This window comes from Vicugna pacos, chromosome 22 (assembly GCF_048564905.1).
Source record: "Vicugna pacos chromosome 22, VicPac4, whole genome shotgun sequence".
Lineage (NCBI taxonomy): Eukaryota > Metazoa > Chordata > Mammalia > Artiodactyla > Camelidae > Vicugna > Vicugna pacos.
The window spans coordinates 9,426,430-9,443,187 of NC_133008.1; the positions used below are offsets into that span (position 1 = coordinate 9,426,430).

A 16,758-nucleotide genomic window follows, 5' to 3' on the forward strand; every position below is an offset into this window, starting at 1 on the left:
AAAACAAGGAGTAATGTATGCAGACGTGAAACCACTTTGAGGATTGTAAAATGCTGTACCAGAGCTAGTTCTAACTATTCCAGTTGATGGAGAGGCCGTGAAGTACAGTGGAGGACACTTCTTGGAGTTTGACAGGTCTGGACTGAGATGGTGGTTGGATCACCATGTGACATTACACAAGTCAGTCCACCTGTCTGAGCCTCAGATCCCATCTCTTTAAAACTGGGCAGACCATGGGCTCCCTGAGTGTGAAACAAGCCCCTGTGAGTTTCATCGCCAATGCTCCTTTTGCTCCAGGAGCTCCAGGGCCAGTGGTGCCCTGAGTGACAAACCGGCTGGTTCCAGACAAACCCTAGTCACAACTTGGTTGCTCGCGGCCACTTTGCCTCTGGATGCCTGGGGACGCTGCTCCTTTCCAGCTGTGTTCCCAGAAACTCTCATGGTCCCTGTTCTTTCTGCATCCTGGTGATGACCTCTCTGCACAATGCCAGGTGGATTCTTTTCCACAATTGGAAATTGGAAATACAGGGACATGGCTTCAGATCCCCAGCAAGAGCCCAGGTTAAACCCGATGACCATGTGGACCTGTGGCCGGCACCAGCTCTCTGGGTGCTGGAGCTCTGGCAGTGGACCACATGGACATCCCTGCCCTCAGATGCCTGTTGATCTGTGCCCCTTGGTATGTCCACATTGAACCTAAATGCTTCCTTGCACTCTGGGGGGGGGGAGTGGTAAATATGCAAATTCATAGAGTATCACAAGCTGATCTGAAATGGACCTGATGGAGCACGGGAGACGGGGCACAGCCGGAACTTCTCCAGCTGCGATGTTTACATATGCTGTCTCAGTAGGTCCGGGCTGGGCCCTGAGAACTTGCATTTCTAGCAAACCTGGATGTCGCTGGGCTGTGGACCATACTTTGAACATCGGGGGTTGAAGTGACACCTTCTAGCATTGCTACCCAATGTAACTTTATATTTCTTCAGTTCGCAGTGAAATTCTGAATCCACAAGGGAAACACTAATTTTCTTAGTGTCCCAGTTGTTTGTACTTTTGGACAGGGCTGTCGGTTTGGGGGTCAGACCTTGGCTCCCATTCTAGTTTTCAAGCCACCAGATGCAGCCTTGAACTTGCATTTCACTATGGAAGCCCCCGCCTTCTCAGCCGTGAGCAGAGACTTTTCCCACCTCTATCTCGTTTGGGCAAAACCCTTCATCGTTAGACAGCTTCAAAGGATGGATTCAGGTGTCTCCCTGTGACCATTTTAATCTGCTATTTTTAGTGAGGTGGTGGGTTATCTCTGGGGAAGTTGCCAGGGTTCTGAAATCTTACTGCTAGCACTGATATACTGGCGTTTTGAATGCATGGGCAGTGTCGCTAGACAAATACATGATGGGCGACCCCCCCCAGACTGTTCACTATGTGAACTGCTGTACAGGAAGTACCTTGGTTACAACTCTACGACGTAGACTCAATCATTTTCTCAAATCACCCAAATGAACAAGACTGAAGGTCACAGAGGATGTCCGTATCCCAAATACATATATTTAAAAGTGGGTACGACCAAGATTGCATCAGCTCCGTCTGACTCCTAGACCCAAGCTCTTGGATTTATTTACATAATTTAAGTGACAAACTGAGTTCCAGTAGCGAAACAGATGCAGAGAGATGTGACCAAGAAGGTTAAAATGCTCACAGCTCTTTAAGAAGTCTGTTCATAAGGCATTTCCCAATCTTGGGTTAATTTATATTTTCTGTGAACCACGGCAAATGCCAGTTCCACATTAGAATCCAACAAACGATATAAAAGCGGAGTGACCTCACCACCTTGTGCAATGGTGTTAGCCATCCAGATGCAGACTCTCACTCCCGCTGTGGGCACAACTAATGGTCCTGGGGTTGCGCTGCGTGGGGCTGGTGGGGGGGTCTGTGCATCTCTGTGCACGCAGTCTTTGAGAAGGTGGAAGGCTGGTGGCCAGAACTAGAATCTGTTTCCCACGTAAGGTGTACTACAGAAACATCTACTAGGAGTTACTGATGGTACCGAGAGATTCAGTTTACATGAAACGTACCATCGGTCGTAACATACAAACTGCATCATCCATTCCGTACAAACCAGAGAGAGGATTTATTTTCATTCCGAGTTTATTTAACATTTCATCCAGTCGAACTGAAATAATACATTGACTCCAACTCTGGCAAGACACGGTGCTAATACTGAAATCAAAACTGCCAGTCAGTTAACACTTACAGTCGTTAATTCTTAATGTCGTGTTCATAGCAATGTTAATTAACTATTTGCGGTTACCAGCGGATTGCACCTCACGTGAACTTTCCTCCAAAAAAAGGTTATTTATTTCAAAGAGATCAGCGAAGACTGCCAATCTTGGCTCAATTTGTTCCTTTTTATAAACCACAATTCGACGCTACAGTTCGTATTTCTCTATAAAAGCATCAGGAGTCGGAAACTTCAGTAAATAGTGTTTAAAAAGACACACTTCCAGGCTTGTCATCCCTTGTGTCATGATGCTTTGGTCCTGTCCTCCTGGTGTGTATTCAAATTTCGGTTATTTTGTCAATCTTCCAACTGGTCATAAATTTTTCAATGAAGGTTAAGATTCTGAGATGGGGCCACCAGTGGACAGGGGAGAGGGATTCTGAGATTAGCTGGGGTGAGCAGGGCAGGCCTCACGGGCTTTAGTTTCTTGTTAGAAGTGCCCTTGAAGCACCTTGTGGAGGTGTGCCTGGAATTTCCGGCTTTTATCAATTTTTAAAGAGACGCCTCTATAGCAACAAAATACATCCAAGGCCGGAATGTCATGGGATGGTTTAATAGAGAAATTCTCAACGAGGAAATTCTGGCAGCATAAAGAAAGGCTCAGAGTGGCCCAAAGCTTTGGGTCCATTAATCCTTTTAGACAAAACAGAAACACAGACATGAGGCACACCATTCTCGCTTTGTGAGGAAATTCAGGCTGGTCACACTGTCAGGAAAAAATCTGCCAAGATTAGTTTCTACATTTTTGTTTTTTCACTTATTAAGTCTCTGAATTACAAGTTGGATCGAGTGGTCTACACTTGATAAAATAACTATTCTGCTTATGCCTTTGAACCTCGACAGAACTGAAACATCATCTCTGTTTCGTTAAATGTATTATTTGTGAAGCTAACCTGGGTGATGAAAACAGTGGTCCGGGCGTTGGTTATTCTCACAAGGGGTGGAATGTAATATACAACATTCAAGTAAATGTCACTTAGTCACGGATTCACACGCACACACTGTGTCTGTATCTTTCTGAAAGCCAAACAGAGCTACGATGTCACAGAAAGACCTGTAGGTGAACGAACTGCGCACCAGCTTCTACACAACGAAACAGACAAAACAAAACAAAACAAGACAAGAGCAAACAAACCAGATTCAAATTAGTCATACTGCACTAGTTTTGGAAAGACTTCCAAAATTTGCCTTTCCAACTAACATTTCAGTTAGTTGACTCGTTGGCTTAAATCACTCAATATAAAGCCAACAGGTAAAGGGAAGATTAACACCTTCGCAGGAATGTGAAACAGGATACATTTAAAAGTCAGGCAAAGAAATCCCACCAGCAATTCGAAAGCACACAGCTGCTGACAGCGGGGACCTCGCCTCGCGACTGCCTGTTCCTATGACTTTCAGGAGGTATCTGATCTGAAGGAGCTTTTGTCTGTGAATCCAAGAAACCCATCATCTACTTTGCGATGCTTCCTGCTCAGACTGGGGGCCAGCTGCCCTGAACATGTACAAGTCATTTTCACAGTTTGGCCTCAGAGCTTTTGCGTTTCCCCAACTCACTACTGAGACCGCTTTGATTGGAAACAAAAGTGGGAATAACAGTTCAATGTTTCAAACAGATGTCCTTTCCGCCGACTGATAATCAAGTTATTTGTGGAGCAGCTAGTGAACGTCTACTGTATGCCTAGCGGGGCTTTCGAAAACTCCGGGGGAGGGCTGGGACAGTGGCCTTGGAAAAAGCTGCAGGAAGGGTGCCTCTGTAAATCAGACCGTGATTCAAATGGAAGGGGGCCAACAGGTGGGGGCACCCGGCCCACACCAGGTGCTGCGCTGTACACAGCAGCTTGACTCTAAAAGGCTAACGTGGAGCTTTCAAAGGTTTGTGTCACTGGGAGGACCCGGGCTGGTATTCCTCGCCAGCTCGGCTACACCGGGCTTGTGGTTGGCGGCACCGGCTGAAGGCGTTTCTGCCCCTGCTTCACAATCCCTTGTTAAAGTACACGCGCTGTAAGTCAGGACGGGTCTCTCGTATCTTGGCTCGCAGCTCCTCCTCCAGGCTTGTCACGGACATGGAACTGGGATAAGGGACAGACGACATGGTTATTCCACGGGTGGGGGTGGGCATTAGGACGTGAAGGGAGGAGAGAGGGGACCCCCACCGCCCCCATGACTGGTGCAGAGTCCTGTTGGAAAAACGCTTTGTGTGCCCAGAAAATGAGCACCCTGTGCCTTTCAGAAAATTGTCACTAAGGACCCAAGAAGTGCACTGAGAGACCCTCTTGACCTCTCCCATTATTAAAAGGCTTAAGCACTCATCGTTGGCAAGGAAGTATGGTTGCAGTACGTTCAGGCACTGACAGCATCGCAAAACAATCTGCGGTTATGCCACTTCCCAAGGGAAACAATATAAACGTTCACCACTAACGAAAAAAGACAGATGCACTCAGTGGAGTTTTTAGCACTAAAAATTCACTTGCACTAATGTGTTTTTTGTCCACTGTCTAATAAATAATAATGCAACTAATGCTAAAACTTCTAGAAAATGCTAGAAGGTGCGAGAAAAACCATCTCTTTAGTCACACCACTGAGAATGGCCACTGTGAGTCTTTGCTTTTAGGCATTTAAAAAAATGTACTTTATTATAGGGGTATGTGTATGAAAGCTTATTTTTTCTTTTTTTTTGGTTATTAATACATACGTGTTCTATAAAAGGATGAGGAGAAATTGCCCAGAGAAACTGCTGACATTCTGATATGTAATTTGTCTTTTGAAAAGAATTGTTCTTTAAGATAGTTGAGACGTGGTAAACTACGAGGTAAAGATTAATAAACATATGTCAAAAAAAGGAAAAATTATTGACTATAGAAAGAAACTAAAAAAAACCCCTCCACATTGGCTATTTTTTTTCCCTATGGAGTGGTTCCTTGGGTAATTTTAAAATAATATGAGAATGATAATGGCTGTGACTTGTTGCTCATTTTGGGGGCCAGACATTACGCATTTCAGTTCTTATAAAGACTCTGAAAGTCAGGTATTAACCTAGTTTTACAGATAAGGAAACCGGAGTTACACCTGAGATGTGAAGTCCGGTCTAGCTCGACCCGGAAGCCACGCCCCAAACCAACGGGCTACACTGTGTCTCTGTCCTTGCAGGTTTCCATTGATCTGTAAGTATGTACAATTACTACTGATATAATTTAAAGGACAAATCCGATTTTGGAATTAAAGTTACTCAAACCCTAATGGATGATGGGGAGTGGTCTCTTTTTTTTATCTTCTAGGAGAGTTTTAAGAAATTGGAATAATCTTGTTTCTTGACACTTGAGTAACCCTCCCCTGTAAAACCACCTGGTTCTTGTGTTTTCCTTGTGGGGAGAAGTTTAACGATCACTGCAACTTCCTTCACGGCTGGAGGCCAATGCAGACTTTCTAATTTTTCAGCTTTGATAATACATTTCTAGGAATTCGTCCATTTTGCCTGTTTTCACATCTACTGTGTGATAATGTTGGTAACACTCTCCTATCTTTTCAATCTCTGCTGGATCTACGTAGTTTCGCCTTTTTTTCATTTATAATTATCATTGTGCCTTTTGGTTTTGATTGACATCATAAGATAATTGTCTACTTTGTTTCTATTTTCAAAGGATCAACTTCGACTTTGTGGACCCTCAAGTGTTTCTTTATTATCTGTTTGACTTATTTATGGTCTTACCTCCTTCTTTTTTCTGTCTCTGGAGTTTATTTTTATTTATCTTTTTAAAATTAAGTTGGACATTTACTGCATTGATTTTCAGCCATTTTTTCTCTCTAATAGGAACATTTAAGTCTACAAACTTCTCTCAAAGCAACCCTTTTGCTGCTTCCTACAGGTTTTGCTAAGAGTGTTTTCGTTTCGTCTCATTCACGTAGGAGAATGGATAATTGTGGTGTATTCATACAGTGGCTAACACACAGCAGTGAATGAGCTGCAACTCCATGCAATAATGGGGAGGGATCTTACTCCTATGATGTTGAACAAAAGGAATATGACACTCTTCTCTGAAAGGTTCCCACGGAGGCAAAACTAAACACCACCATAAGACTCATGCTTATATACGATGATGGTAAGTTTTCAGTGCAACTGCATGACCAGCATGAAATTCATCCCCGTGATTAAATCTGCAGGGGAGGCAGGGAGAAGGGCTGGAAGAACTCAGGGATAGATATAACCTATTGGCAACAGTTTTATTCATGGGTTGGGCAGCGGATTCCTGAATGGTCATTATTTCATTAAAATCAATAAAATAAAAGAGGGTCCTTTTTGGACCAATGAGGACAGCGTGTTACAAACCAAGGGATATGATTACTCTACCGAACTAGTGAGGGACAGAAATATAAACAAACGTACAAACAAATGTGTACACGAAATAACCAGACTCATAGCCTTTGTTTTTAAATAGAGGAAGACGAGAGAGAGTCCTTGGTCTCCGGAACGTAAAACCATGTGACTTCATGGCACTAGCAGGTACAGAGATCTTTGAATTTCTAGACCTAGAGTTCACTCCGTAAAACAAATATCAGAATGAATATATTGCTTTTTCTCCTAACACTTAAACAAAATCAAGGCCATGAAACCACCACCACAATCAAGATAGCTCACATTTCCATCACTCCCCAAGAGGTGCAAATTTCGAACTCCTGCTTTATCCCTTCCCACAATTTTCATTCTTTTAATCTCAAAATAAGAACAGCCAGCTATCAGGAGTGCTCCTCAGGACTTCACAGACACTATCTCTGTCACCGAGTTCAAAGTCAAGTGCCAAATGCAGATATTCCAAAGTTATGCACTCAAGAAATAAGTTTTTCTGTTATGAAGCCCCGAGATTCTGGGGTTTGTACAACGAGATAGGTAGGCGTGCTCCTCTTTAGATGAGGAAATTCTTCAGGGCTGGGCCTGAAAGCAGATTCTGAGGGTCCTGCCCTCCCCAAGGGTGGGGCTTGGCTATAGGCATCAAAGTGATAAAGGCTCCTTCTCTTTGAAATTTGTCCAGTGAAAGATCAGATAAAAGATGGCATTCAGAGGGACCTGATGGAGCTAGTTCTGGAGCAGAACGCCTCATCTCAAACCTGCACAAACGCCCAGGGCATGAAAGGCCACACGCTGGGGACCCGCCGGCCACGGAGGATATTACAAAGGCAGGGGCCTAGTGACACAAACCACAGCAAAACAGAAAATGCTGCTTCTCTGCGCCGTGATGTTAGACTGGAAGGCGGCGGAAGCCCTCTGTTTATAGGATGCTGATTTAGTGCCCGTCCATCCAGTTCTTACATCAAAGGCAGGATTCAAAGGCAGCTGGTGATGAAAGACCTGTGTACAATAAAGCTTTTGAGGCAAAACAAAGCAAAACAAAAACTCCGCATAGGAGAAGTGGGGAAGCAAACAGACCAACCACTGAAGGTAAGTGCATGTAACTGCCGTCCCTGGGGGTGGAGCTGAAGTTCTAATACAACTGCACGGTAGTGTGCCTTGGCCACGGGACCGGACAACAAACGAACCATATTTAAATTTTTATAAAAGCAAATTTGCACCCGAGCTAACCTGAGTCTTAACACAAGAATAAAGCATTTTCGAAGGTATCAGTAGCAGAGAAGAGCCGGGCAAAGAGGGTTTTGAAATTCAACAAATGTGCGTTTGATTTCTGCCTCTGTCTCTGCCTTCTAGAGACTTGGTTTCAATTATCGTTTTGAGAGTCAACTTTCCTAGTAGTGAAACGGACCCGCACCTTCAACTGGATTTTAAGATCAGAACTCACGATTATTCTAAAGAATAACAAATACATACCTTTTCTGAGGAAACAGAGCGCAGCACAGAGGCGTAGCAAATACCAAACTTAAAAACAAAGAAACAAGAGACAAATCACAGCATTTTGAAATGGCTGATTTTCAGATTCTTTCTCCATTTTACTTTTATAACAATTCTCTTCCTTCCTTCCTTCCTTCCTCCCTTCCTTTTCTTTCTTTTGAGTGTTACATTGCTTCACAAAAATATGTCCTGTTCGTGTGATTTTATTACCAGTGACGGTCAAAATAATTTTTTAAAAAATCAAAGAGATAAAAGGACTTCAAAAAAGAATCACGCCAATTGCCCTAAAATGTTGTAGGTTTCTCTAAAAACAATTTACTTCCAGCTGAGTTACTGGGACCATGAGTTCCAGATGTTTTGGGCATGGTCTGACATTTTTCAAGTGTATCCCAGGGAGGGTACAGCTCAGTGGTAGAGCACGTGCTTAGCACGCACGAGGTCTTGGGTTCAATCCCCAGCACCTTCATTAAAAAAAAATAAATAAAATAAATGACTAAATAAATGAGTATTAGAAAAAAGCTTGTGTCCCATGTCATCCACCCTTTCCCTCACCTTTCATATACCGTGTATTTCTCTTTGACAGAGAAATTAATGACATCAGAGTCACTCTACTCACCAGAAGCCAACCAGTCCAACCTGGATGGGGGCGCTCATCCACGGGAACCTCTGTGTTGAGAGAGAAATGATTTTGAATAACTCACATAGAGGCTCTGAGAGACCGCCTCTTCTGCTGGGAAACCGGAAGGAGCCACGCCCCATTACAAGATCCGGCTGGAATGCGATTAGTGAGATGCGGCCGTAACACGCCAACAAGCCCGTTAGTCCTGACTTCCCGGTCCCCTCCTTGATCTGTCGCTGGACGCACATGCAAAGCTCAGGAGGCTTCTCCTTTTGTTCCCCTGCACGTATCATCTGAGAGCTGCCTGGCTGTCTCTGGGAGCTGGAGAAACCATTATCGCTCCGCGATAGTTTCTCTCGTAGCCGGGGAGGCAGGGCGGTCTGGTTCCAAGGCTGGAAGACTAACGAACCCGCACGCAGCTCTCTGCCCTACCAGCTCATCCCGACCGTGGGGAAAGGGCAGACGGAGCCCAACCTCTCCAGGCTTTGGTCTCCTTCTCTGTAGGGCGGGGATCACCACAGCATCCTCAAAGCTTGCAAGTGAAGATGCACCAGATAACATTCACACAGCCCCTAGCACCGTGCCTGGACCGTAGCAGATGCCCAACGAGCACCCCGCCCCATCTGCCCTCCTCTGTGCCTCTTCTTTCGTGGTTTTAGTTGCTGTCAGCATGGTTAAAACTCTTGCTGGCATAACACATTTTTGCTGATCACTTTTTTTTAATGGAAATGAATGAGTTCGTTGGTGTTTTGGAGAATATGTGCATTAGATTTTTAGTTTTCAAAAAGGAGTTTTAAAAAGGTGTAATACACAATTGAAAGAGGGATGAGGTCTCTAGATTACTCTAAATCAGGCCACTGAACTAGCTGCGACCGAGCTGTGAATCGGTTGTAAGGAAATCAGCCAACTTAGTTAAGAGTCAACACAAGCTGTGAAAAAACCATGATTCCACGGCGGCCCGCGTCGGAGGCGTACCCTGGTCCCCGAGGAGGCTCCTCTGGCGAAAGGGTACATCGCGCAGGTTAACGTGAGGGGAGGGAGGCACGGGCTAGAGAGGAAGGGAGAAACGTTGATGAGCAGAGACACACACAGTGTCACCCCTCAAAGGACAGCAAGGAGAGGAAACCTGTATCTGGGGCAACTGGCTCTGGACCGATGATGAAGGATTTTCACAAGGAGACGGGAAATCCTTCTCCCAGCACCTCCCCGTGCGCCCTCTGCGTGGGTCCACAGACTTGGTGACGGGTACTGATGGGATCTTGTGGGAAGACGAGCCCACGAGAGCCCGTGAGAGCAGCCTCTCACTTCAAGTGGACTCTTGAACAGCTGTGTGTGATCTCAACGATGGACGTGTCCAAACGAAAGGCTGGCGGCGGCTTTGCTGGAAAGGCTCTCAGCAATGACTGGGATCCTACAGAATTCTGACGTCTCCCGTGAGCCCCCAACCTGCATGTCATCCCTCCTCCCAACTCCCTCCCCAGCACCGCATCCTGCCTCATCCTTCCCGACTTCTTCAACAGGACTGAGTCTGAGAATACACGAGCGAGCTAACGATGTGTGGTTTTCCCCTAGATAACCTCAGAGCTCCTTCAAGTAGGGACCTTACAGACTCGTGCAAACGGAGGGTATTCGAAATGAAAAGTTTAAATGAATTAAAGACAGGAATTGTAAGTTTAAAAGACATATCTTCAAAGAGGTAAAAACTACAAAAAGTTAATTTGACTCTCGATTCTTTCTCCTCCCGATGATCTTTTCACGAATAGCTTTCCAACATACAATAAACTGCACAGATTCACTGTGTACAAGTTTTGACATATGTCTTCAGCTGTGAAGCCATCACCACGATCAAAATAATGAACATGTCCATCATCCCTAATGTCTTCCTTATTCCTCGTGGCCTGGGCTATTCCACCATCTTCCCTACACCGCAGGGTCACCCGCTCCCTGGCAACCTCTCATCTACTTTCTGTCACTATGTATTAGTTCCTATTTTCTAGGATTACATATAGAGTAGCTACTGTCTTGGGTAATTATTCTGAGATTCATTCCTGTGGTTGTGTGCATCCAGAGCTCAGCACTTTTTGTTGCTGAGTTAGGTGTTCCCTTGTGTGGATTCACGACAATCAGATCAACCCATCCTCTTGTGGATGAACATCTGGCTTATTTCCAGTCTTTGGCAATTGCAAATAAAGCCGCTGCGAACATCTGGCTTTTATGGACTTGCGTTCTCATTTCTTCTAGGCAGATCCCTAGGAGTGAAATGGCTGGGTCACATGGTAAGCTTCTGTTTCACTTTTTAAGAAACTGCCAAACTATAAGATTTGACATTCTCACCAGCAGGGGATGAGAGTTCCAGTTCCTCCACATCCTCATCAACACTTGTTATGGTCAGTCTTTTAAATTTTAGTCATTCTGACGAGCATTTCGTGGCAGCTAACATGGTTTTAATTTGAATTTCCCCAATGACTAAAGACACCGAGCATCTTCCCACGTGCGTATTTGACATCTGTATATATTTGGTGAAATGTCTGTGCAAACCTTTTGCCCATTTTTTTTTTTTAATTGGGTTGTTTTCTTGAACAAGTGTTGAGAGATCTTTATGTATTCTGGATACAAGTCATTTATCAGATATGTTCTTTGCATACATTTTCTCCCAGTCTGTTGTGTGAATGTTCATTTTCTTCGTAGCTTTCCAAGAACAGAATTTTACCATTTGGATTGAGTACAGAGGTGGGGTGTATTTGTTCGTTTATATATTTTAGTCAATTTGTCAGTTTTTCTTTTTATGGGCGGTGCTTTCAGTGTTGTGTCAAAAAAAATCTTTGCCCAACTCTAGGTCTCAAAGAGGTTCTATTATATTTTCCTTTTAGGAGTTTGACAGTTGTAGTTTTCTTTATATCGAGATTTCATGGACCATTGGGAGTTGATTTTTATATATGGCACCTTCAGTTCCTGACACACGGCCAGCGTCCCAGGCAACCTGACCATCCACAAGTCTCCCTGTACGTCACCCTCTGTGTCTTCTCGGAGCCTCTGCAGAGCATGTGCCCCCGGCCAGTCCTCTTCCAGCCTCTGCCCACCAACTGCAACTGAGGGAGAAGCCTCCTGTACGTTTCCTCCGTGCCCCACACTGTACTCACTGTGTCCTGGAACCACTTGCCCTGTGGCTCTCCCCACCACCGTGCTTCATGGTCCCTGAGAGCAGGGCTCATGCCCTATTTCTATGATTCTAGCACCTAGCACATTGCTTGGCATGCAACAGGCATTCGGCAGAGGGCTACTGAATAAAATATATAAATGAACAAATAAACGCCACCTCTACACTCAGTCAGCAGACAATCCTGGAAATCTACTGAGTAGTCAGAGCCGTCCACCTTTATTAAGGAAAATATGAAAAGAACCAGGGGTTAAGAAATGAGGGGCCCTTATCTGACCCAAACCACATCAGCTTTATTCTCAATGAAAATGCCAGTAAGGTAAAGAGAACACGGAAGCTATTCTTCAAGAAAACTGCTGGGCGAAGCAGCAGATTTTAAGCAGGGAACTTTCTGGTTGACTGCACAGATTTCCGTGAGTCACCTGCCTCCAGCGAACGCCACCTCCCTCCCAGGGCTCCATTTGGGAAAAGACAAGGCGTAGGGCGGAAGGATGAGTCATTCCAAGGCCTCCCCAAGTGCACCGTTGAAAAAAAGCCAAGAACATTCAATTCATTTCATGTTTGCAGAGGAGTTTGGTCTTGTCCAAGGTAGAAGCCCAGATCAGTGCACCCTTGCACAGAGGTGCATCTGGGCGCTGGAGCTGGGGACAGAGGGCTGACCACCGAGGTAGATGCCACCCACATGGACCTTACGAGCTGCTGAGGAGATGATCGCTGAGCTTCTGTCAAAGGGGCCAGGAAAAAGCCTGCCTTTCAAAATAGCACGTGACAGTGCTTTGCAGGTGGAAATGCATGCAGGATGCACATCTAAGCAGCCTCTGCCTGGGTTTTCGTCACGGCACACTACCGATTAAGTCCAAAAGTTTTCTCTTCATGGGCAAAATGCAGTATTTCGGTCTGACAGCAACCATGAACATGGCAGTGGGATGTACGTCTGAGGAGCTCAACCACATTCAGCTGTTGCTTTTTCAAAGCAGCATCCTCCACGGAGGCTGGAATGAGTTCAACTGTAACCAGACCCTATGGAGCTAGTGAGGCGCTGGGACTGCCTGGTGAGCTGCTCCGCCGGCCTCTCCCGACCTTGACACGGGGCTTCTGATGCCAATGGCCCCTTCAGGCTCCACGTGAGACCCTTCGGGAGGTGGGGGGAGGGCAGAGGGGGAGTGAGGTAGCACACCTCCAAATTATTATTCATGCGTCTGGTTCCAAAGCAAAGCTGAAAGTCACCAACTAAGCCGAGGGAGGAAAACACAGTATTTACTCATTTACGATTGTGAAAAAGCCAAGGGCAGTGCGGCGATGGCAGGCCAGCTGCTTGGATCATCTGCTGGTTGCTTCATGTAAGAAAATGCCAGGCTGTATTTGTAGCAATTTCTGTCTGTGTCTCCGCAAGAAAATGATGCGATATGCCCAACTACGTCTTCTGTCACCAAGTGTTTGTCACCAAGGTATTAGAGGACAACCTGTGCAACAACATACGCCCTGGCAGAAGTACTGCCACCCCAGTGACTTTTCAAGGGCCAGCAGAGAAGAGCATAGGGCATCAGTTCAATGCTTGTGAAGTTGCGGGTTTACCGGATGGGCCACTTCCTCCTAGCGTCACGCTGATGGTCCCCACTGGAAGTTCACTTGACAGGTTTTCTCCCTCAAAGCCTAAATCACTTCCCATGAGGAAAGCAGCGACGGACAGAGGAAGGAGCATTATCATCGTCACTATTTTCAGATTGTCTGAAAACCACTGAGATGTCAAAGTGGGTGAGTTCTAGATGTTTATGTAATACGGTAGTCTTACGATCTCGTCACCGTCCCAGCACATAAGCGAATTCCTTGGCAGCTTTAAAGAGCTCATCTTTTCTGAACTTTGCAGCAGAAAGAGACGTCGGCAAGATCTTTTCCTGGATCCTCAAAATAAGAGCTTACCCAAGTAGGTGAAATGTCAAATGAGGTCACCATGACATTTTGGTCTTCAGGAATAGCTGTACTGATTAACTGTATGTAACTGTTTCACAGTTCTGTTTAATCTTACAGCTAAGGCTCTAGGAAGCCACCCGGGAGTTGGACGGGGACTCAGAGAGCTTTTGAGCGTGCAGCTTCATGGGGTGGCCCAGGGGTCTGTGGATTCCCCCGAAAACACTCTACCGAGCGATGGGGCAGTTCAGTCACCACAGTGCTACTGTGACACCCGATCGCACAAGTCACATCGCCATGTAAAACTGCAGGAGGAAGAAGCTCAGGGAATAGACTTCGTTCACACACCCAAAGCTCCCGAGGAAGAGCATGAGGGGGTGATGTAAGGGGGTCTTCTCCCTCCCACAGGGGTCGGTGCATCAACACGAAACCACCTGGGCACGCTGGTCAATCAAGGCTCTCAACATTTACTGCTTCTTCAAAGCACCCTTTCTTGGCTTACTCTTCTAAGAATGTAATTGTGCTGGAAGTATTCAGGGTGAGCCTTAATCTTCCTTCTGGAGCCCACAGGGAGCAGACAAGCCCATGAACATGCCTGTTGGACATTGAGAATTTTCCTAATCCCTGAAATCATTCAGAAAGCGCAGGCTGTGACCCATGTCCTTTGTTATTCAAAGTCCCATTGTGTCCCCTCAATGTTACAGTTTGGTTTCTAAGACCCAAAACAATTCACCCCAAGAGGGCTAGAGTGTTCACCCCACATGCCTGCTCCTCCAGCCGGAGCCGGACCCATCCCTCCTGGTAGGTGTAACGGTGTCTGTTTCCAAACCCAGCATGAGCCCTATCCCGCCGCTTCCTACTTGCTATAAAAGCTGGAGTATGAAAGGTGAAGCATAAACACTATTGCACTGAATCACAGAAGCTACAAAAAGAATACAGACAGTGCATAGAGATGTCTTAGTCTTAACATCACAGCTTCATCCTGTAATATTTTTCAGACCTCGAGGGGAGACGGCTGATAGATTAATGGATTGTTAGATATGATCACCACAGAAAGATACATCGGGGCACAAAATTCCGTGCTCTCGGAGGCTACCACTCCAAATTACTTTTTCCTTTCTGATAGTATGTATAGTGACTTACAAACGAATCATTCCAAACATGCCCCATCTTTTCATTATTACCCAGCTAGGGATCCGACTGGTGACTGAGATGAGTGTGTACCTGAGCATTAACCTCTGAAGAGAAGTGGGCAGTATTCAGTAAATGAAGGTTTGTGAGAGCTTTATCAAATGCCTGGTATTAGAAATGAAGTCTTCCATGAAGTGCCCAACTGCCACTGGCCTTTCCGTCCTTTGCTCACTTTTTACCTGGGAAACACTCTGCATAGTTAGAAGTCTGAAAACGGAGGGGAAGGATGGAGACCCTGATAAACAGAAATGGGACTTACCTTGAGAAAGGCTTTCTTTTCCAAAGTGTTCATGATAAACGGCGGGATGGCTGGAAGGAAAGAAAGATCCACTTAATTCCTCATTAATGTCTATTTTCAGCTCAGATTTTTTTTTTCCCTCAACAATTTCACAAAAGGATCCTATTACTTTTAGGTTAGTTTCACACTGGTGGGGTAAAATTAATTGCAATTATTCCTTAAAATACCTTTGTATTAAAAAAAAAATCCACTGTTTCTACTCTCTAGATTTTGGAAGAAGAATGCAGTGCTTTTTGCTGGCCAGAAAATTTTATACTCCTGGAGAGAACTTTACATTGAACATTAAATGTGCAACAGTACAAACATTGGGGACTTTCCCCACCTAAACCTATGAAACAAATGCAACCTTGCCCAGGTGTCCATTCCGTGTGGGGCAGAGTATAAAGATTCCTGCCTTGAGTCAGGCAGACCACCTGCTAGGTGGGTGATCCTGGAAAAGCTCCCTCACCTCGCTTAGCCTCAGTTTTCTGTTTTCCTCGTCTATAAAACAGGGATAACTGTTATCAAATTGGCCAGGATGAGTAGATACAATAATGCATTAAAAAAATAATGCACGTAGGCAGCATTAGCTCATTTACTCATGACTCAGACTCAACTATCACATCAACTGCTTCAATATGTCAGTTACCTTGTGGATTTCACTGGGACAGAAAGACTGTTTCTTCCTCAGGGGCTAGATAAATGTTTAAAGTAACCAAGCCACTGGGCACAAACGCATTGGGCTTACCGAACTCCCAAGAGGAGCCTCGTTTTTCAAAATGGGAAAGAACAAAACCAAAAGCCAGCCCAGGGGAGATGCCAGGATTGCCACCTGGATTTCAGCAAGTCTGGAAGGCTGGGCTCAGCGGGCGTGACGATGTGCTGGTCCCGGACTAAGGGGACATGGGACCTGCACTTCACAACGGTGGTTTCCATGGTTCACCCACCCTCCACAGGGCACATCACTACCTCACAGGGGCACCGGGGTGTTTCTTTGTTAAATCATTTAATGGCGGTTAAATCATGTAACTGGGGAGCTGGAAGCCTCCTCAAACTTTCCTTTCATGCCGTTTTCTTCAACTCATTTGCCCACTCCTACCTGCCTGCAGATGAGCATTCACAGGGACGAAAGGCATTTAAGGACAACAAAAAATATTAGTGGGGAAACTTGACAGCACTTGATGAAGTATGCTTTTCCTCCGAGAGCCTAGTTGACAGCCAAGTGCATTCAATTTAGGTGAAGAAATTAAACATACTAATTTTCATTTTTTTTCTGCAAAGAGTGATGTATTCTCAGGCCCTCTGGCTTCTGAGTAAGTCTGAGGACCTTCTTGAGAGCCCTGGTCTCAGGGTAGCTTAAGGAGCCTTAGGAGTGGACCAGAGATTCTCTGAGGACCTGAGTAACAGCACAGATTTCCTGCTTTTGGCCGTGCTGACTCCAAGCCCTGTGGCTGAGAGGTAGCTTGGCACACATCTTCTTAAGAGCTGCTCT

At 45.4% G+C, this 16,758-nt stretch overlaps 1 protein-coding gene across 5 annotated transcripts in view; it reads right to left on the reverse strand.

Moving 5' to 3' along the window:
- Positions 1–2,127: 2,127 nt before the first annotated feature.
- The window catches only part of SFXN1 (sideroflexin 1), a 33,199-nt gene continuing 18,568 nt past the window's right edge, over positions 2,128–16,758 (reverse strand). For 4 of the 5 annotated variants that reach the window (XM_072947208.1, XM_072947210.1, XM_072947211.1 and 1 more), the window contains 5 exons: positions 15,249–15,298; positions 9,709–9,781; positions 8,731–8,780; positions 8,094–8,141; positions 2,128–4,347 (listed from right to left, as the gene is read on the reverse strand). In XM_072947208.1, coding sequence (XP_072803309.1) covers positions 4,285–4,347; positions 8,094–8,141; positions 8,731–8,780; positions 9,709–9,781; positions 15,249–15,298 — 284 coding nt within the window. In that variant the 3' untranslated portion in view covers positions 2,128–4,284. The remainder of the gene's footprint in view (positions 4,348–8,093; positions 8,142–8,730; positions 8,781–9,708; positions 9,782–15,248; positions 15,299–16,758) is intronic. The other variant, XM_072947212.1, reaches the window with a different exon arrangement.